Here is a 23,350-nt window from a genome sequence, read left to right as displayed (position 1 = left end):
GCCAGCAGAGTTTTCTGTGACTGACCTGGAAATTGGATGGAAGGGAGGAGTTCACTAGCAATAATGAGGGCCCAAGAGCAGCTATAAGATGAAAGGGGTATTGTCCAAGGAAATAGCACAGCACAAATGGGTTAAAAATCTCTCTCCTCCCCATATGCCACATGCTGACAAATTGTCCTAATGACTGCTATTTATGTGCACATGTACATGCACCCAGCAGAGATTTGTTTCAGGGCCTTACAATGTTTTATTTTCAATCCCTTTCTTAATGATCCCCAGCATAGAATTGGCTTTTCTTCACAACTCCCACCTTCATGAGTCCGAGATCTTTTCCTGGTTAGTTACAGACAGTTATATCACATCAAAGCATATGGTGAAGTTAAGAGTTTTTTGCCCCAAAGGGTATTACTTTACATTTATTTAAATTGAACCACACTTAGTTCGGTTGACCACTCAGATAGTTTAAACAGATCCTTTTTATTTATCACCATCATAAACAGTTATACACAAACTTGACGCATTCACTACTTAGTGTAAGTCAAGATCATTTATGAATAAGTTAAAAAAGCATTGGTTTCAATACAGATCCTTAAAGGACTCCGCTTCTTACTTCCATCCATTGAGAAATGTTTATTCCTATTCTCCACTTTCTCCTTTTTAGCCAGTTAGCAACCTGCCACTAAGTTTTCTCTACAGCTTTAGGTGAGGAACCTTGTTAAAGACTTTTGAAAATCCAAGCACACAGCTGACATAATCACTGCCATCCATACTGACTTTCTTTCAATAAAGCTTTGAGCTGTTATTCATTCTTTGATAACCATTCTATATTTTGTCAAGAACAGACATGGAGCTGAAGAGCCTATACTTTCCTGGCTTTCTTTTTAAAAATTGTTGTCACATAGCTACCTTCCAGCCATGTGGCACTGAGCCAAATCTATGGGAAGTTACACATCTTTGCTAGGTCAGTAATTCCGTATTTACATTCTTCAAGAACACTCAAGTGGATGGCATCCGAACACGGTGACGTGTTACTACGTGTCTCTCAAGTGTCCTAGCATACCTTGTCTTGTTACCTAAATTTGCTATTCTGATTCCTCCCTTAGGTATCTGTTCCATCCTATATCCTCTGTAGGGTGGCCAGGGAGAGACAGAGAGACAGACAGAGAGAATGCGGCGTTAAGATATTAAGGTGTTGGACTAGGGGTAATTCTAGTCCACCCCCAGCTACTAAAGGTCACTGGGTAACTTTGGTTCAGTCACTCTTTTTCAGCCCAACCTACTTCACAGGTTGTTGTGGGGAAAAATAGGGAGGGCTATGCATGCCACCATCAGCTCCTGATTGAAAAGTGGGATATAAATCAAATAAATAGAGGGAGATAATTTCAGATGAGACATTCTATGACAAATCTAGTCCTCAACTCTGAAATATCTTGCATTTCTACTAGTCAAATGATTCAAGAAGTTAATTTTATAACTCTTCAACAAGACTAATGCAGCTATACATAGGTGTTTTTTTAATCAACAGAAGACAATTACAAGAAACAATTTGTAATAGTGTTTGGTCTTGTATTTTCAGTATATCAGATAACAGGCAATGATTCATCTACAGCAAAAAAAACTAGAGGGAAAAACACTAGAGGCACGCATTTCTCTTCCCTAATATTTTTCAAAAGTCACTGCCATGCAAAATCTGCACAATATCTAAACAGGCAAAATATGTGAGAATGCACCATATACTAGGTAAATGATGGATCCCATCTTCCCCTCCCAATCAATTTTTGTAGGTAAATATGTGTATCATCAACAATATCGAAAACCACATTTTTTTTCCACTTGTTCCTTCTTCAAACATTATAATGTTATCTTTGAAATGTTCCAGGTAAGATTCTCCTCACCTGTTATTAGTGTGACTGGATCCCAACTAAGACAGAAGGAGACAGCTGGCCCTGTCAGGTTTTGTGTAGTCTGATGGCTGTCTTGCTGTAACAGCCTTCAGTGATCACAGCAAAGCTAAACTAATTTTCACTGTATGTGTAATAAGCATTTGGTCTCTCAGGTACAAATTACCTACTATGCCACCTAGGATGCTCAATATCCCAAGGCATGCGTGTTTACCATCTCAGCTTTCAACACTCATTTCCTTTTCTTTATTTGAACAATAAAAACAAATTGGGAGAAAGCAAACAGAGGGCAGGGTCCCACTGAAGCAAATCCTTTCTCTTTTCTGGTGAAGTATAAACAAAGATTTTGGGAACACACTGATTTATCTGCAAGAATACGCAGCATACCTTCTTACCCAAGCATTCTGCTTAACTGGAGATCTGTTTCGTCTGATCTGGGATATTGGTTCCAGATTGAAAATGTGAACATTAACCAATTTTCAAAACATCAGAGATTCTGCAGCTATCTGGCCTGCAGACCTAAATTTTAATTTGTTCTTAGTCTTTACCCAAGAGTGGCTACTTGATTAGTAATTCACAATTATTTATTCACTTAATATATTAATATGGTAATTCTACCGATTGAAAAACAAGCTATTTTTATTTCAAATTAAGCTGCATCTTTTACAGCAGATTTACAAAACAAATTAAAATCCTGCAGGAAACCACAAATATATCCAACTAAAGACAATAGCTATGCTCTTATACTTTCTATTTTGCTGGATGCTCAAGTTATTTTATAGTAACTGCAAGAAGCCTAAAACTTGACCATTCTGAAATATAGCCTATTCTTGGAAATGGGTACTCCAATTCTGAAATACAGGGGTTCTCCTAGATTATTCATCTTATCAACTAAACTGTACTTCTAATAGCTGGACAGAAGTATATGGAAGATACACAGCCCTGGGGCTACAATATTTACTCATTAACCAGGTAGGAAACCTTTTTTCCCCTTTATTTTTATAACTAGAGCTTCACCATAAAAATAAAGGGGGGAAAATCTTTCCTACCTGGTTAGAATGTGTTAAAACTGAATACCCAAGAGGTATGTAGTCCATAATTACTGATATGAATCCCACGGTACTGTTTTGAAAGAGAAGAATTTAAAGAAGTCACTACGCATATTTTAGATAATCCTACTGAAATGCTCTCAAAAAAATGAGCAGAACAAATATATATGAATATTGCTCTTACTACTTTGATACTAATTAATGATGTAGATATCATTGAAAATACTGTGACAGGCAATAAATTACACAGGAATACACATACACTTTACATTTATATACAGATGTTCATTGATCCCAGTAAGTTGTCTGTGTGTCCTAAAACCAAGCATTCAAATATCATTTCCCATTTGGCAATATTCACATGGAATGAATTAGGAGTAGTCGTATTTTAGTGGACTCACTGACTTCTCAACTTGTTTAACTCCCACTGCTGTCAACGGGCTTACTTGAACTATGACTCCATCTGGACCAAAACCAGTGAACGCCTGGAATAAACTAGGGGAAGCTATAATTTGTTACAGTGTACCACTTCCATTCCTCTATTCTTTTAAGACACAAAAGGTTTCCCAGGTTCTTCACATCCTTTTCAGTATTGTCAAATTCAGTTACCTCTTACAAGAACGACATTTTCAAACCTAATGCGCACTCTGGGCTACATTAATGAGGCTCTCCGTTACACACACTAGTTTTTGGTGACATTCCAAGAGATCAGACTCCCAAGCCCCGTCCTGAACTTCTATCTTTTCAGAAAAGCAGAACTGCTTCGTGTGACATTTAACAGGTCATTCTTGCCACTCCGTATTCCAAGCTGACAACGCTGGGCTCTGTTTTGGAGAACGCTTTCATGTACTCGCTGTATCGGTTGTCTGCTGTGTTGGAGCCCTCTATCGTTCGAAGGCAGTCATTCTCACGTAAAAGAGGCTGCTCCTTCTTAAAGCACAGCGAAGTTTCAACTCCTGGCGATACGGGACAGACCGACTGCAACGGTTCCTTCGCAAAGACTCCATCCAAATCCTTGTGTACATGGTGGCCCAATTTCTAATATTAAGAGAAATGATTCAGAATTAGTAGCTTTTATCTGTTTTCTTTCATCCGTCCAAATCCTGATAAACAGTACTTACTCCTAGTCTCCAGTCTTCTGGATAGGAAGCTGCTTTATAGCTAAGTCCAGCCACTGGTTTATGTAGTCTAGTACTGTCTCCTCTGACAAGCAGAGGGCCTCCCTAATCTCAACTGGAGGGACTTCCCAGTTAAGCATCTTTTACTTGAAGATATCAGGGAGTGAATATGGGTTTTCTATTTTACTCTCCTGGTCTCACCCACTGCCTCTCTATAGTATCGATTGTTCATCCATCCATCCTATATCCTGATGAGCAACAACATTAGACTGAAATTATTTTACCGATCTACTATTACAATCATTTATCCTCTGTAGAGTATTAAAAATGCTGGCACTGGAGACTAATAGTACAAGAAATCAAAAGACTCAACTGGATATCAATATTAAGGTCCATATCCAATTGCAGAAAACGAATGCAAAAAACCCCAAAAACTACAAAACTACAAAAAGCAATGAATGGTGTGCTGATTTTGGAACAAATAAATGATTTCTGAGGAGGAAAGCAATCCCATTTTAGAGTCAGAAGTGAAATTAGTTGCCATACTCACACTTTCCAATTCCTTAATATCTTTTTCCAGTTGTTTATTTTGCTCACTCACGCTCATCACATGGCTGAGTACAGATTGCCGTGGATGCATTGTGTGATCAAACTGATGATACATGTTTCTCCAAAACCTGTAGGTATCACCATAATACTTACATTAATACTCTGGTCCAGCTGCTGGGACATAAAATGCATAATGGAAACTTACTTAAAATTAAAGGCGACTGTATCAGGCTCCAGAACTGTAAATGATTGTGAAAAATCCTCACTGTAGATGGGATTTAGGTATTTCTTGTGGTCATCCAAAAGAAAAGGCCACAATGAAAAAGTCTTCTCTTTCAATCTTAAGATAAGAAGATCCTAGAGTTAAACACTTGTTAATGGCTAAGGAATATCAGTACTGTATCAAGCTACACAAGATGTGGGGTGTCTATCAGAAAGCAGGCACACAGAGCAGAGTTTAATTCCAACTACGAACTACAAAGTTTTTCACGCTGCCTTCCTACCCACCCCCATCCCACTAACATTACCTAATTTAAGGAGGACAAAGGAGGGATATAATATATTTATTCTACTCCAAAGCTACCATCCAACAAATCGACTTAGAATGAGAGGAAATGACCATCAAAGGGAGAAAAAGGGAAGATATTGAAGGAAGACTTAAGTTCATGTGGTCTTCTTCTTGCTAAAGGAACATATTATTCTCAAGAAGACTTTGCACATATTAAAATCCAAGCAAGCAGATTTTTTCCCCCCACATATACTTACAATATTGGATTTTCATCCATTTGAATAATGATTCTAAGCATCAGCACTTAAAAGAGCTACATCGCTTTTCAGCCTAGCAAAGCTTGATCCCCGTGATTGATCTTACCTGATAGTTTAATATTTAATGGCCCTATGGGGAAACTCCTGGACTACTCTTGGCAGTGAAGTGCAGCCATTCCATTAGGCTGTAGCAGAGAGAGAGAGAGACTAAGAACTGGAACTCTTATTTCTCTTTTGCCACCACATTCCCCTTTCCTTTCCTTTTTTTTTTTGAAAACTTATTTTATTTTTAAACTGTTGCTCTTCTCACACTTTAGACAGAAATTTTTCAAACTGTAAGTCTGAAGACAGGGACTGTCTTTCTGTATTGATCTGTAGGTACAGTGGGAGACCTTCTAGTTGAATTGTAGAATAAAAATGATGAAAGGAAGAAAAGACAGAAGGGAGGAGGGAGGAATAATCTGAGAAGTTTAATTCTGTGTTAATATATTGCTACTAAGAGTCTTACTTGAGTTCCTCTCGTTCTTTTTGGCAGTTTCCAATGAAGTTTCCAAACTGGCATGAATGGATGTGCTCATGGATCTGAAGGAGAAAAGCTTCATTGTACTCAAAGGCCTGTGGAAACTGCTCTGTCAGGTGCCAGACACTTTCTAGAAATTGGGCAAACACTGGGGATATTTCCTTGGGGTCACCATCCACTTGTCCACATCTATAAAATATACTCCATGTTAGTTAATGAGAGAGAGAAAATGATGCATTTCCCATATTATATGAGGAACATTCACTAAGCAGTCTATTGATACACGTGAACACTTGTCTGGTAAAAAGACTGTTGAAACTTCCCTTTTGTATCTTGTTCTGGTTACAGTTCATGTACGGTTTACAGTTGACAGGGCAATTATTAGTTAGACACAAGAGAACTTCTAGGCATGTCCACTGAGCTGTAAAAAGTTAGAGAAGTGGGATATAAATTGTATACAACAAGATTGTGTGTGTGTGTGTATGTGGAGGGAAACCCTTGCAGAGGTCCACATGACCCCTTCCTTCTCTTTTGTTGTCCCCACCCCCACCCCCAGGACTTTAGGGTAGCAGAAGGAGCACTAGACCATATCTGGGATTCCAGCTATTAAAGGTTGATGCCATTAGCACCTGAGTGTGGGTGAGCTGGCTAGGAGTTTGTTGTCATGTAGCAGAGCAGGAGAACAACAACTTGCAGGCAAGAGAGGGGAGCAGATGCCCGGATAAAATGCCGTGCAGCAGGTAACTGATGGCAAAGAAAGAGTGGGTGTGAATTCCAGTAAACTGAAAGTGGAAAAGCTGAAAGGATAAGTAGAACCTGACAGTGCTCCACTTCAGCAGAGACCCTGACAGCCTACAGCGAGCCAGCCGTTGTAAAGGATCTCCACCCAGCCCCCAACACAGGCTGAAAGACTTTACAAAGCCAATGCTTTGGCTGCAGTTCAGAATGGCAGCCAGCAGGGCTGAGCTAGTATCACCCCGCTAGGTAGACCAGATCAGGAAATCAACTGCACAGGAAGACTAGAAGTATCTTTTGCTGAGATTGGCTGTAACAACAGAACCTTGCAGCTGTAAATGTGCTATCCCTCCCCTCCTTCTTATACCCCAGTGAATGAGGGAGAGGTTTGCCTGAGCTGCTTCCAAATATTATTTTGCTTCCCAGGACTTAAAGAATGTTTCAGCCCTCTTTGCTTAGGTAACCGTTCTTGCATATTTCTATCTAGCCAGTGATAGAAGCCAATTAACTGCAAGGTAGCTAAATAACTAGTTTTAGCTCAAGCAAGCTTAATTCTATGACAAAGAAGAAAAAAAGCTTCAGGATTCTAGATATATAACATCTAAAGGACAAGGCACATAGATATATAGTATAGGTATAGTATAGGTTTACTGATAAGAGTTAAGAGGAAAGTTAAGAAATAACTAAGAACCAGTAAGTTTGTTAAACTATTATGTACAATAAAAGCCCTGGAAACACAGGGAAGACAACACTACTCATTGTCAGTAGCCTATACCGTTTCCCCAAAGAACCCCTTGCATTACAGATAGCTCTTCCAGAGAGAGAGCAACAGTGTGAGTGTGTAGATGTGAGCATAACTTGCAACCTGCTAAAAGCCAGGAGAGGGCACCATAGGATCCAAATACCAGATCGGTTAAGAGTTTTAAGTCAGTTAAATAGGAAATAGGGCCACTCAGGTTTTTTTTAAACCTTTATAAAACCTTGGATAGTATATAAATCAAATGATTGTTCTAAGACAGAATAAATGTATACTTTACAGCTCGAATTAAACATGTTTGAACAAGATTACAATATGCAGGCTTATAAATTGTGTATTAATTTAACATAATAAGGCACATTACATAAAGAATTCAAATGCATGGCTTCTTTAAAGCGAAAAAATTACCTATCTGAAAATTTGTGTCCAAAAGCAATCCAGTCTTTTTCCACCAAAACCTAGAAGAAACCAGGTATCAGCTTTTAATCTAGTAGTATGCTTTAGGTTTTAGTTTAGAAAGTCACAGTTTTCACTCTGGATTTCTTAGCTCAAGGGAGGAAGCCAAATAGGTTTTCTAGGGCTGGGAGTTGAGAACTAAAGATATTCCTCACTTACTAAGTGGACTGCAAGTTTAATAAAAAGTTGATCTGCTTTAGTACCGGCCAATTATACATAAACTTGCTTGCATACTTACCATGAATCCTTTAATTGTTCTATAAAAGGGATCCAGCAGTAGAGAACCCAAGGAACAGACCTGAGATGTCCGGTCCCAGCCATCAGAGCAATGTACTAATACGCTTGCACTCTCAAAAGCTATGGCCTGTGAAAAGGACAAAACTTACTGTTGTGTGCATACCAAAGAAAATGAATTCAACTCCGCAGCTGAATTCAAATATTTAATCCACTCCAGCCTTCCCCCAAACCAGAACCCTTCAAATGTGTTGAAACTCTAACTCCCAGAAGTCCTGGCCAACATGAAAACAGAACCAAGGGATTTGGAATATCCTTTTGGAATAGGCTGTCCCCGGAGGTAAGACAGGCCCCCACTCTCCCTTCCGGAAGGGGGTGAAGACATGGTTATGCCACGTCTCTTGGGAAGGGGAGGGAATAGCCATTCATGGGGGTGGTTGGCACCATGATGGTGCCAAGAATAAGACCTTATTGCCATCTTTTATATTTTCTGTATTTTATATTTGTGTTTGTATTTATGGGTATTTATATTACATTGTAGTTTTTTAGCGATTTATCATTTTATTATCTGCAAGCTGCACAGAGTCGTTGTACACAAGATGGGCGGTAGAGAAATTTGACAAATAAATAAATAAATGTCATATTGGAGAGGAATTCTGGGAATGCACTCTCAACATATATACAGACGAGCCTGCAAATAACTGGCCTCCTCCCTTTCCAGTAACCGATTGCTTGAGGAAAAGAGTAAAAGAATTACTCAGCCCACAGACCCTTGTTTGCCTTAATGACAAAAAATGATCATCACTGCTTAAGCTGACAGTATTGGCTCCTTTACCTTAGGAACATAACAGGTTTGAATCTTATCTAGCTGAATATTATTTACTCCAGCTGATTTCAGCTACTTAGGAAGTCAGGCAGTTGCCAGTCATGATACTAGCTATATGCTCCTTAAAGAAAAAAAGGCAACTTCCCAAATACAATGTAGGATTTTCTATTTTAACACACATGCTCTATTACTGACCTATGGATCCTTGAGGAGTTAAAGACTTTTGCAATGTAATTGTTTGAAATTTCCAAATTCCCTTGATCTGATGGTGCTTACTGAAGGCAACCTACTTCTAATGTATAGCACCAACATCAACAACTTTTGACAAATTAGAGAATGCAAATTACTTTAGCCAAGAAGATAGCAGCATCCAACACTGCTTTGATGTGTCGCAACCATCCAGAGCTCTCCAACCCAGAGAGAAAATCATTGACTGATAGGCCTCTTGTTCCACAAACTAAAATAAAATGAAACTCAGTTAAACTCAAATGTGGTAGTAGCACCTTTCTGTGCAAGAATCAAAAGTTGGTTTTGGCAACAGTTTGAAGAAATCTGAATTTCTGAACTTGTTAAGTACATGAACAATTTTTTTCCCCACCCCTAGTTTCTTCTATATATCCTGGAGACCCTCCATAAAATAAAATGTTAAATTACTGGTATTATTGAACCGTACTGTAACTATATTTCAAATATTTGCAAGGCCCAGTGTTCGTTTTCATTGCCTGGTAGCTATTATCCATAATACTCATAAGTTCATGCCCCATTCTGCCTCAAACTCTGGTTTCCTGTATTAATTGTTGCTTATGTGGAAGCAATCTGGTATAAACAGGTCTTTCATATTATAAATGTAACATAATTATCTTCTTTACAATTCTACTTTAAAGGAGTACATCCATCATCTTAACTAGCCTTGAATCCTCAGCGTGTTCCTATCTTTTAGGAATGCACACCTGTTCTTTATAATTTAAATATTTACTATGAGAAATCACTAATGCAGCCATGCACTTGTTGTGATAGGTGTTTCCTTCTTCAGATAATGGGCAGATACTGTAACAGCTAACAGCTGCTAAAAGTGAAGAAATAACTTCATGAGATTCCAATTAAGTAGCTTCCCATGATTAAGTGATATTTAAGTGATTTATATTAAATATATTATATAAATAAATCACAATAAAATCAATATATAATTTACACATTATATTAAATATTTATGTGATTTATACATTTATATAAATATTTAATAAAATCTCCATTATTAGTACAGCAAGCATTAATAATTTCAAAAATAATCAGTACATTAACTGAAACAATAATAATTTATTAAATGTATATGCTGCACAACTCGTGACTCTGCCTTGTTGATATGAAAAAGGTAGTTGCTTTAATTGAACTGAGGTGTATTCCACAAAGCAAAGCATTAAGATGATAGGATCTCACAACAGCAGAAAGTAGAATTTCACATTAGCACTATCTATAGCATCAGAAATATACTATTTTGGATGTTGTACATTATTCAATAAATGCTCTGGTATGAACTAGATTTATGTAAAATCATTTTTTTGCAAGGCTGAATGTTGTACTCAAGAAATGTGTAATGTCAGTGAAGGGCACATCTATTCATACCTTCCAGAAGCTTCTGCAGGCTAGACCTCATTACGTGGATATTTTCAATACCAACAAATTGGAATCTAATGTTGGAATAATTATCTTCATTTTCATAACCTTTACCTGCTGCTCTGTTGGCCATTGCATTCAGCTTGGAGAAAAACAACAATTAGTCATACATGGGAAACAAAGCAATTTACAATTATTACATTAATTTGTATGATATATCCTGAACAATATGTTTTTGAAACTGAAGAAAATTATATTTTTATGACTTGGCTTCTAAACCTTAGGATTGTTGTGATTTTGTATGATTTCCTTCTCCCAACTTAAATGACTAGCCACACTGACTCCCAACTCACTGTATCTCTTTGCCAACATTGTACCCTTCAGATACGTTGTTTTAGTGTAAGCCACTCAGATCCTTTGGAAACAGAGTGGCATTTTAACTGAAGAAAATAAATTGGGAAAATACTGTAAAATAAACTTCTAGAATTCTCAGCCAACATGACAGTTGTCGTCACAACATATCTGAACAATACTCAATTCAGAAAGTTGTTCTATTCCATGATTCTCAAAGTGTGCTAACCCATCATATATTTAACTATTGGTTATTACATAAACTACAATTAGCTAGCTTCAAAGACATTGAACTATAAGCCACATTTTACAAACCATAATGTCTCTTGAAGCAAAATGGTGGTGCAAATTATTTGGGAGACCTCCCAAACAGCTGCAAGGGCCTGGAAAAAATCATGGCTGCTTTAAGGATTTGAAAAGAGGTGCTTCATATGTGCATTCTGAAGCACTTCTTTCAAATAACATGTAAACTCCTAAGAAATATATGATTATCATGGGTCATATTGCTCAAACTAGATCACAAAAGAAATACAACACAGTATGGGTTATAACAATACAGTCTTGATCCTTTCCATCTAAGAAATCACTACTAGAGCTATGCAACACTTTGGATTTGATTCCAGAGAGATGCTTTTTAACATAAATAGAGCACCTGTCTGCAGCTCTAAAGGAGTCACATCTTTTCTGGGACTGTGCAGCTGTCACATAATCCTAGGAAAAGATATGGCTGCATTGAAGTATTCCAGACAGTGCTGCATTTGCAATCCCACACATTCCAAAACACTTTTTTCAGATTGAATGTGAAGCATTGCATGACCCTATTTATAAAGTACTGAAAATCAATAACTAGGGAGGAAATAACAACAATTATATATGCTGCCTGACTCCCAGTGACTTCAGGCAGTTTACAAACTGCTTAAAATATTAAAAAGCAAGAAAACAACAAAAGAGAAAAATGAAGAGTAAAGATGGCAAGAATGACAAAACCAAATGGAAACAAAGAAAAACAACCCACAAACATACTTTGGGTCTGGTGTCCATGACATACATATAGTGGTTATTGGGATTGGCTTTACTTATTGCTTGCAACATGTGTTCATCCTCCAGACATCTAGCACTGAATCCTGAGAGAGGCTGACTACATCTGCAAATGGTAGCCTAGTGAGAAGGAAGAGGGGTAAATATAAAGAGAAGATAGCACTTAAACCTGGTATGTTGGAAGGCAGAAACAGTAAGTCAGTCTTTAGCTCTCAGGCAACTATAACAAAAGAAGGGAAAACTAAGACTCCAGTGTTCCAAACTCTGGACTTAAAAAACTTTCAGGAAAAAAAAAAATATGCTCAGATTTTCTATAATGACAGATTTAAAACACAAACACACCTTGCATTTGCCACAGAAGCATATTTGCAAGTATAGTTGATTTGGACCAGTGTCACTGACCAAAACAGGTTGGTCTGGTGGTCATGCACATTATTAGCTGTAGGCTATATATTCCTCAGAGAAAGGACTACCAATCTGTGACTTTTCTAACCATGGATAATTATTACATTAATAACTACACAGAAAACCAAGGTATAAATGTTCCATTTCTTATGTTTGACAAAATTACTATAGACATAAATACCTAGTCATATTATTATCATTATTACTAGTATCCACTTTCATTGCCCTAGAGTAGATCTAGGGACCTGGCTTACTATACTTACCCACTTCATCTTTTCCTGTACTGGAAAATAGCCTTTAGATACTTGCGTTGAAAAGAAATCAGACTATACCTCATTATCTTTATGATAATATGAGAGCACAGGGAACCTTCCTTTGCTTCGGAACTTAGAACTGCCAACAATTATGGGCTTGCTTGCACTCCTGGGAACATAAAGGTCTCTAGGATATGTCTCACAAATCTGTGAAAGTTTAAAAAAGGAATTGCAAAAAAAAAAAATCACATTAGATAAGTTGCACGTACATCCTATTTCCATTTTTCATCAGAAACAGCTAGGCTGGGATATCTAGAAGCGTTCTCAGTTATCAGAAAAATTGATTAAGTGGAAGTGAATGAGAGACTAGAATGCAACTTCAAATGCAATAATGTCCAGTCTTATCTACCTCTTATGGCTGACTGTAATGATCAAGAATAGGACCTTGGCAATCCACCACATATTTACATGAGGCAATACAGCTCCCAAACAGATTGTGCTAAAAGCCAGAGTTATGACAAGGTGTTTAGATTAAAATTCTCCATCCAAATCTTAATTTCCTGAGTTCTTCAAATAAAAACAAAGTATTACTAAAGTCTGAAAGCCTGACTGTCTGACTGACTTAAAAGGTTTAGGAAGTGAAAATATGGGCAATAATGTGATAAAAATATACAGTGGTGAATGTTTCTACCAGTAATCCCAACACGTTACTAGTTGATGGATTTCCGTATTTCCCTTCTACGACTATTTCAGTATATTTTTTTAAATACAAACTTAACATAATTACAAAGAAAAAGTCAATGGAGTATAGCTAATCAGTTGTAATGAAAGTTGACATGAGAAACATAATCAAGAACCATTTTTAAAATGAAAATGTCAATAAAAATGTACAAGAACAAAAGAAGAAAAGAGAAATTATACAAGGCACATGAAAAACCATAAAAAATTGTTAGGCATACAATCTGGGAAAAATCCCCAGACCAAAGTATAATAATGATCTATATACTACTAAAACTCTCATTGTGTTTATCTGTTTGTACCCTCAAGTTAGCCCAAACTGTGCATTAAACAGCAACAATTTTTGAATCAAGGTACCTAAAATCCACTAACTTAAAAAATGTGTAAAAAATCTGGGGCCCGTTACTCCTGTGGAATTGAAATTTCCACAATGCTCCAACCAGTTTTATTCGCAGTTATGACCATTGCAGTGTCCCTGCGGTCACACATTCAATGGGGAAGCTAGCTGGAAGTCGGAAGTTGTCCCCACTCCCACTATTTTTTTGCCTGCCTATGGTCATTCTGTTTATCTGCTTAGATAACTAAACATTGACTTATTATTGAAATTCGTTTGCCACCACAATTATTTTTCTATTTATGATATATACTCTTCTTAGATGATCACAGGACTGTCCATTACCACTGGGGTAAAAAAAAAATATGATCAGCCTAAAATTTAATGTTCATTTTGGTCCCAGCCCCAAGCCTTGGTAAGGTAAGGAATTGCCTCCTCTTCAACTCCCCCCACCCATCTCCTCCCCATCTCTGCCCTTTTGGTTGTCCTGCACAGCAAGCGGGGCTGGCAGAGGGCAAGGCAGCAAGAAGGCAGAGATGGGGAGGAGATAGGTGGGCAGGGGAGCTCAATTTTGATCATGTGACCACAGGGTTGCTGCGACAGCTGTAACTACCATTTTTTCAGTGGCGCCATTACTTTTGAATGGTCACTGAACGAATGGTCATTAAGCAAGGACTACCTGTAGAGAAAAAGAGAATACTTAAATAATAAGAGAGAAAAAATAAACCTTGATTTTTTAAAGAAAAAACTCCTAAATTTAAAAAAAAATCTGACAAGAATGCTGCAGTTAGAGGAGAAAAATTTAGCAAAATTAGTGATCGGAAGAAAATTAAAAGAGCCTCCCACCTCCCCCGCATGCCAGACTAAAATGAACTCTACAACAAGCAACTCCATTGCTCTAGGACAAGAGGTCTCCAATTATTTTTCCCTGAAAATAAAACTACATGTTATTTGGCCGACCGCTAACTTGTTTTTGTTTACATAACTCCTTTTTAATTTGAAAAAGATTCTTCAGAGAAGCATCAAAATCATCATCATCAGAGCTAACACCATATTATGAAAATCAGTTCAACCAGTTCCCGAGAAGTGCTATTTTAACAAATACATTGTTGAGGAAAATATGATTTAAAATATTACCAATTACAAGCTTTAGATCAGAACTATAGTATCTTGTTTAGCAATTTGGCTCCAGTCAAACCTTTTCTCTGTTAGCAGGGAAAAAAGAAAGCACAGGGCTAAATAAAGACATTCTCAATTGTTCTTCAACCTTCGTATGGACCACCTAAATAGGTCTTGCAGATCATCAGTCATCCAACAATCCAGTTAAGGATAAGTTACATTAACCATGACTCAAAGAAACTATTAAAAAGTCGTATGAATCAACATTTTCAAGAGAGCGCCTTTGAAACAGAATTTTGACCTGACGAAAAAATAAATCAATTTGTCCAACAGCAATAGGAAGAATCACTGCGCCTCCCCTGGCTTACATGTAATATCTAACATGAAAGCAACCAGCCTAGCATTCAAAAATCAATTAGATAAAATGAGAGAGGATTGGAAGACTAATACATGGAACATAAATACATGAGTTATCATAATCTATTACCTTATAATCATGATTTGCATCTGATAATTGCCATTCAGAGTTAGGCACGCCCATCCGATTGTGTTCATCCGTGAGGTCAATGGCCTGCCAGCCTCGTACCCTCTCCTCCTCATTTTGCTTTGGATTATATGAGAAGGCATATAATTCATCATATCTTGCTAAAACGTGAGGGGAAAAAAAAAGAAACGAGTCTGACCTTTGCTGTCTAGTCTTTTTTTTAAAATAAGCATAGCAACCTCTGTACTAAACATATTGAAATGGAGAAAGCAGTCCCCTACCTGGTTTTGACAGCTGCAGCAAAGAATTATAAATATCATGGCAGTCCCTTTCTCTAGGGACAATGAAGTGAACTATTCTGAAGTTCTTGCACTGAATCACTAAGGGGCAGCCAGAAGTAGTCAAAGCAAGTTTCTCCACTGCAGCGATATGATGGTGCAGTATCTACAGCATACAAGAAACCACAAAGATCGTAAGGTGAATAGGACAGGGTATGGCTCTTTCAACTATCTTAATTTCCATTGAAAGTACACAATATCTACATCGGCTTTCCCCATCTTAGCTCTCTCCAGATGTACTGATGCTACAACTCCCAGAACAGGCTATGTTCATGGGCATTCTGGAAGTTGCAGTGCCAATGCATCTAGAGAGCATTAGGTTCACACAAGATAACATTCATGTTCACTATAATGGGCAAAGATATTACAGCAAAGTTGCTTGTTGCTCTTTTTCTCTGTTATCTGAAGCATCTGAAGAACAGCTTTAGGTATATTCAGCAGAGATTTCTTACTTTGCTCAGGCAAGTACACCGTATATCACAATCCATTTGTATTCATTATGACAACTTTGCTGGTGGGCAGAAAGTAACTTAGGAATATAACACAAAGCCCCTTAGGATGCACAGAGTTAGTAATATTGCTCTTACCCATCTTGGTACCTATAGACAGTTGGGGTACCAAGACTTGGCTCTAGTCATATCGGTTAGAAATTCTGGAAAACAGCATCAGGAAGGCTGATTTTTTTTACAGCTCCTAGCCCACAAGAATAGATACAATATATCATATACATTTTCCTCTTAGTGTAAGAGAAGGAAAAGGAAGACAGCTACTTAGAAGGCTAGCTACGCATAGTTGGAGATGTGTTAATAAAGATAATAACATTATCTTTCCAAAGATTAACATTAAGATACCATAGGGAAAAGTCCTAAACATTCACATTGCAGTAACATATTAATTATTAACTTAATATTTAAATTTAAATATTTAATCTAGATATTAAGGATGCTGAAGAACATTTTTTAAGAAGCTTGCAAAATTAAATTCCACTGACAGTGCTATAAGCCAAAGGAGTAGGTGGTCTGCCTTGAACCTAGAGGAATGATGTATGACGTATATGACCTTCACAGACTTATACTACTGCTAATCTCAATGCACGTACTGGCTGATTGGTGGACATCTGACCCAAAGCAGGCATACATATCATCTCTGAAATAATTATACCATACAGATTTCATTAGGCAGCTGAAGCTAAAGCTTAAAATTTTTCAAAGAACCACTGTAATATGGAGGCAGTGAAGCTCAGAAAAATCAATCTTATAAAGTTGCATAGTGATCACATTCAACTCCCATGGTTAAGGCTGTATTTATAGTTATAACACAAATGTCACACAGAACTTCTGAAAAGTTGTGTACATCTGCCCATTTACCCCTTGGAAGATACACAATGTAAAGAATATATAAGTAAAGGAATGCAGCATAAAAGCTTAGTCACCTTACCCATGTCTCTTTCTGGCTGGAGTCTATAAATAACAAGTGAGTTGCTGTGAGGTAAAGAGTTCCTGTTTGTGACTTGATGTTTGTGCTGAATCGGTCTAGTAATTTTACCTGTTCAACCTGCATTGAAAAAAAAAAGCAAGAGATTTCACGAAACCAAATAAATAAATAATCAACAATATCTCAACATAACTGAAATCAAATTCAGTGCACTGAAAGCTGTATGGTACATTTTGCTCACAGACAACACTAAAGTTCATAGTAATACAGTTCTTTCTTGACTGCGGTGTGGATTGTTTTCTAGGAATCATAAATATCCAAAAAACAGTTTTCATTTGGGAAGAGAATGCTCTTATGCTTTGTTTAGAGCCAGGCCACAATGAATGTTCGCTGGATTCTGCTCACAGCACAGGTACAGGGATGGCACCCTATAAACCTAGAGCCATATGTGATCCTCAACATCCTTCCATTTATTCTTGAAAACATTCTTTGCTAAAATCGGTTATATTCTTCTCCAACAATGATAAGTCTTTCACTCAGTAGCCTGATTATCAGGAAGGAAAAGGGAAGTGAGAAAAGAGAGAGAAGAGGAAAAGAGGAAAAGAAAAGGTTCTTTTCTGTTTTGGACTTTGGTCTTGTCCTTGTCCTCTGAGATTCAGCCCCACCCTTCACTAGCATGCAACTACTGATGCACCCTTCAATAGAAAAAAGCTTCCTCATTCTTGTTCTAGTGATACAAGCCACATTCATTACAAACTTATAAAGCAGAAGATCTATGTCTCATACATCTGCATTTTCAGAATTTATGATGTAGAATGTAGTACAGTATATTACAGTCACCAGTCAACAATAGCTTAAGTGCATGTGCCACAACAATGCACATATGCATTGACAGAAAGAATAGCTTAACTAATACATTTTCCTGCTCTTTCATTTTCCAGATTTTTATAACAGATTTTCCAGAAAAGTACTTTTATTTGGCTCAACAGTATTTAACAATGAGAAAGTAGCATTGGCTGGAAAATTAATACAACAGAAGATGTATGAAGACTCTTTCAGTACTAATTTTTGATCTATAATTTTTAGCTATATTAAATTAGTTCCTAATGGATTGCTTCCATCTACACAAATGCATTTTGGACAACAGACATTAAAAATTTTGCACCGCTTCAGGATTACAAGTAAAATCATGTTAATTAGCTATGATTTGCTTCCATGTTTTAGGTTTCATTTGTTCCTTCAAAGTTTTTATTTTTAATGTTTTGTTGATGTACTATTTAAATAAACATTTACATGCAAGAAATAAGTATCATTCTGACTGAGTGGAAGATGTACATCTACTGGTTCCAGGTATTTTGTTAGCAAAGATGTCATCTGCATATACTGTATATGATGAGGCCTTTAGATCTCAAGATTCACCAAATCCCAGAAAATCCCTGAATTTGATAGAGTTGCCAAAATACTTGTTAACGGTAAACACTATTTCTCTAGTACCCAGCTTAGATCACTGTTTCAAATACTGCTGCACAGATTTCACAACATCAAACTAATGGCTGATTCACATATAATATCAAACCATGATGTGGTTTGTTCAGTTTTGCTTTAGTGTGAACCAAGCCACTGTGATTTGTAAACCTGTTTTAATATGAGTGTGATGTTTGAATCAAGTCAGTATGTTCTTTTCAACAAAAAGAAGTCATATATGAAATGAATAGAACATATTTCACAGTAGAAATCTATAGGGTTTCTATAGGATACTTCATCTATGTTGCTCAGTTTTGAAATATAATTCTGCAAGCAACATAATTTTGTTCACTTTATCATTCTGTAGAAACATGAATATGAAACCACATCAAGGGCAAAACTAAACATCAGTGGAGATGAGTTGGGTGTTACTGAATGCCACTGCTTTTCTTCTGCTCTTCTCTCCTTCTGTAATGATTGCAGAATACAATCAAACACATTATGGTTTAGCAATACACAGCAAACTAAATCATGTAACATGATGTTGCAAGACTACATGTTTCCTCACTTGTATTCCATTTAGCAAGCTGCTTCTTACAGAACAGAAAACCCAAGCCAGAGATAAAATTATGTGCTTAACCTTATATATTTGATTGGGGAAGTAGAAAAAGGGGGATTACTATTTATGTCTGCATCAGGCAAGCATCTCTTATAACAGAGGGAGAACTCCTGGTGATGCCAGCTGGATGTTTTCAATTTTATCTCCCACAGTCTTTTGTTACTGGCCAAGGTAATGGGGACTGGTAAAACACAAAACATTTCGCAAGATATTGTTGCTAACCCTATTTTACAACATCTAATTTGATGGGAAATCTGGAGGAAAATTTCAAAGAGGAACTACAACAGGAACTTGCTCTGTACTATGCTCCTCAAAAGACCGGAAATTGTACTATAGTGAAGAGCAATTTTAAAACATATGTTTAGAAATTTAGCTATCTGCATTATCTAAGAGTTGCTTTGATTTAATCTCATCAATAGAGAAACAGACATTACAAAAAGCAATGGAGATTTGACAGTAAGCAGAATTAAATCATTAATGCTCATTCAGAAATCTACAGCTAAAATTTTATTAATGAATCTGCCACTGGATGAGATTTAAGGAATGTAGTCTTCAATTCTATTCCACAGGAAAACAGAGCAGCAGCAACCAAAGAACATTCAATATGAATACAAATTTTTTTATACAATTTTTTTTTCTTGAATATTAACATCTATATTTCCATGGCTTGAATTAAGAAACTGTTTCATGAGTAATACAGCCCTTCAGTTTTTCAAAAATACTCTCAGCACATCTCTTGTATGTAACTTAGGGCTATTAAAGATCAAGGAAAAGATCAAGCTTTTAATGTACAGTTTCAACTTAGTGCGGAAGTAAAGCTGTTGCAATCTGTGACGAATTATGAGGTAACATAATTAGGATCTGGTACATAGACAAACTGGTTTCAACTAAAAATAAACTGGTCTCTTTGATGCAAGAGATTTGGCCATTTATGTCTATAAGAAAAAGAAGTGTCTACAAACATTATTCTTTATAAACACAACAGTATGCCAATAAATAAATATAAATGTCTTCAATATAGTGTAACTGATAACTTACACATTGCAAGAGAAGGTAGCATTAAACAATTCTGTAAAAATATTGATTATATAATATTGATTATAAAATAATTTAAAATGTGACATAATCATAAATTATCTTATAGAGTAACTACATTAATTATATGATAGCACGTCGAAGAAAAATTGCTTAGGAGACAGGTGAACCCTCTGAGCAGTTGAACTGTTGGACTAGTATGGGACAGGTAAAGAAGTCCAATAGTTTGTTTCTTCTTTTGAACACCTCAGGCTAGCTCACATCATTACCAGACATTTCCTTCTTCCAAAAGATTACTACTCAATAAGCTTCAAATCCCTTGGAGATATATAATCTTTCTCCTCAGATAATCATTATTTATTTATTTTTCTAATATTGCTGCTTCCTATATACAAAATATTTTTCAACTTTTCCTGGCTTCCCCCATCTGGCATTAGAACAAAAATTCTTTAAAGCTTCTGAAGCACTGGCTCTCCTTTCTGTGCTCTCATCTCATAGATAAATATTTTTATGGAAGAGGTTAAAGATATTGTGGACATCATATAACTGGAAAGTATTGACTACTCCTTCAGCCATAGCTGACAGAGCATGTTCAGTAGCAAAAGCAGATAGATCATGAGGTTGAAGCTCCAGTATCTTCAGCAATGTAATAATATGTAACTGAAGCACACCTTCTCAGCAAGATTCGTGTCCTAATACCGTAACAACACTTTGTATCATAATTTAAGGCAATTTAAAAGGCAGCTGACAAGCCAGGTACTTAGGTTTCACTAATAATGCAGACATATGTTCCAGGAACTGAAAGAAGCTGTCACTGACAGACAAATCTGGCAAAATGATGTTCGATGGATCAAGAAGAGTCAGAAGCTACTGAGTAACAACACTTCCAAGAAGATGTCCATAGGCTGTGCAGCTCCAATTCTATCTATCCTTACTTGGTAATAACCAGAATGCGACACATCTTTTATTTTAAGCCTCCACAGATAGGAAGAAGAGACACACCCTTAAAAAGTCAAGATACCTTGGACACATCCAGGTAGTTAGTAGAAAGCAGTTTGCCACTGCCTTCTTCCAGAATTTCTTTTTGACACTTTCTTACTCATTATTCTCTCTCCACCCCCCACCCCCGAGATCAGCCAAGGTCAGTTCACCTGCTGCCACCTGCTGGTTATCTATAAACAAATTTGTCTTGCAATTTGTAAGTAAGTTGTGCCACAATTCAATACATTGCCCAAAGAAATTACCGGACAAGTGAGATATAAAATCAAGACCAAATTTAACAGGAGTAGAACCAGTATAGCACACCCACACACAACCCCCCCAGACCCCGCTCAATAGGTGCCAGGCACCAGCCAGGGCAACGTCCCCCAATACTGCACCCCCAAATGTGATGGGACAATTCTCAGAAATCCCAGGCGGCCAGCTCTGCATTCTGGGGACTCTGGATTCTAAACATCTGGAGGGCACCACGCTGCGAAAGGGCGCCCTGAGGGAGCGTATCATGGTCATCCCAAGAGAGGCCCGCGCCCGGTTGGCAGCCCGCTGCCACGGAGCAGAACCCGGAGCGCAGCCTGGGCAACCAGACTAGCGGAGCCACCAGTTGAGGGCCTGCTCCCGGTTCACCGACTGCTAAACGGGCCGGCGCGGAGGAAGAGCGTTATTACCTTCGTGGTGCGGATATGTTCCATGATGCCACCACACCCAAACCGGTCCAGCAGCTACCAGAACTACCGACAACCACCACCATCCGTTTCTAACTGGAGGCGGACCCGGCGTCTCCAGGAGACACTTCCCAAAAATCGAACGGCGGGGGCGGGCGGGGAGAGGAAGATCGACTTCTCCCACAGCGACCCCTGCCGCCCGGAAGACCCAGTTCATAAAAGCGACAAAGCTCAGATAGTCCCGTATCCATGTACACGTGTGTGCGTGCCTGCTGCACCAAAGAAAATTCCAAGTTATGGATTCGTGAAAGAGAAAAGTGTCAATAATTAACATATCACATTAACTTAATCACATCCTAAATGGATCTTCTCTTATATATTATTGCATTTGATGGAATTCAGGAAATTAAGTTAGCATGTTTAGAATTTTGGCCCAATTTTACTTATAGTGAATGATGCAGTTATGTATGTGCAAATCTGCCTGTGCTTTTGAATTGTGTGATTCTTTGCTTCCTCAGCACTCAGTTCTCCAATATTGTCTTTAGCCAGTTCTAGGAAGCAAACAATATGCCAAGAAAACATGTTCTGATACTTTAAAGCTTTAACAGATTTATGCTAAGTTCTGATCAGGATATTTCTCACCTTAAAGTTAAATTAGTCACAAAGCTAGTAATTGCCAAATGCTGTTGCTGCATGGTTGCTCTTTCATGTAAGCTTTATATAGCTCTCTATAAAAATATAACACACCTACTCTGTTCCTCGTATTTTGATATTTACATCTCAATATTTTGCTGAAGGCTGTGGGTTATAGGTCAACAGAAGTTAATGCCACAGCAAGTAAGTCAATGTTTTAAGTGCCACAAAGACACTGATTGGTAAACTGGAATGCTTGTGACATCATCCTTCTGGCCAATCAAACGGAGAACTTCCAACCACAAAGGAATTTGTGGAACACACTGGCTTGTTAATTTTCAGGGAAAGGGTTAAGTTAATGGCCTCTTTCAGTTTTTACAGATTATGATCAGAAAGATTCAAGTTAGCAACAGCAATGTCAAAGAAGAATGACCTTACAAATCTGGGGCTTCTCTGGAGAAGTGGTTCTAAGGCCAACAATGCAGTCAGGTAAAAAACTTCACTGCATATTCAGGACAGAGGTCAAGGTTATTCAACGGTTTACTGTATCCAAAAGGGTTCTATTGGTGGTGCTTTAATAGCATTCTGAGGTGCTATTATTACTACTACTACTACTAATTACGATTAAGTCATAGTTATTAGATTGCAATTGAGCAATTTAAAACTATGAAGTCTTAGGGCATCTTAAGGGCTAAAATGCTGAGTATAAGTTTAAGCAGATTTTGGTATGTCTCATGAGATGGGTTAAGTATTATCTTGAAAAAGGAGTATTTCTCTTTCTGAGCTGTGCTTTTAAATATCTATTAAATAACTTAAAAATGAGAAAAGAGTACTACATATTCTTTTATTGGGTGTAAGATGAAAGAATGATAAACAATAAAGTGAAAACTACCTACAAATATTAACTTTAAACAAAACA

The 23,350-nt window shown here is 37.4% G+C and overlaps 1 protein-coding gene across 1 annotated transcript; it reads right to left on the bottom strand.

Annotated features, from left to right (window-relative positions):
* Window positions 1-1,497: 1,497 nt before the first annotated feature.
* Window positions 1,498-21,939, bottom strand: MTMR6 (myotubularin related protein 6). Its single transcript, XM_063305758.1, has 14 exons — window positions 21,802-21,939; window positions 17,023-17,139; window positions 15,529-15,691; window positions 15,251-15,408; window positions 12,651-12,779; window positions 11,899-12,033; window positions 10,534-10,666; window positions 9,258-9,367; window positions 8,089-8,214; window positions 7,803-7,852; window positions 5,891-6,091; window positions 4,823-4,957; window positions 4,619-4,745; window positions 1,498-3,988 (listed from the first exon to the last, which is right to left on the bottom strand). The coding sequence occupies exons 1-14, from the start codon at window positions 21,823-21,825 to the stop codon at window positions 3,725-3,727; spliced, it is 1,872 nt and encodes a 623-aa protein (XP_063161828.1). The 5' UTR covers window positions 21,826-21,939; the 3' UTR covers window positions 1,498-3,724.
* Between the last annotated feature and the right edge of the window lie 1,411 nt (window positions 21,940-23,350).

Source organism: Candoia aspera, chromosome 5 (genome assembly GCF_035149785.1).
Source record: "Candoia aspera isolate rCanAsp1 chromosome 5, rCanAsp1.hap2, whole genome shotgun sequence".
NCBI lineage: Eukaryota > Metazoa > Chordata > Lepidosauria > Squamata > Boidae > Candoia > Candoia aspera.
The sequence above is the reverse complement of the archived record's forward strand: the minus strand, read 5'-3'. Positions and strand labels throughout refer to the sequence as shown.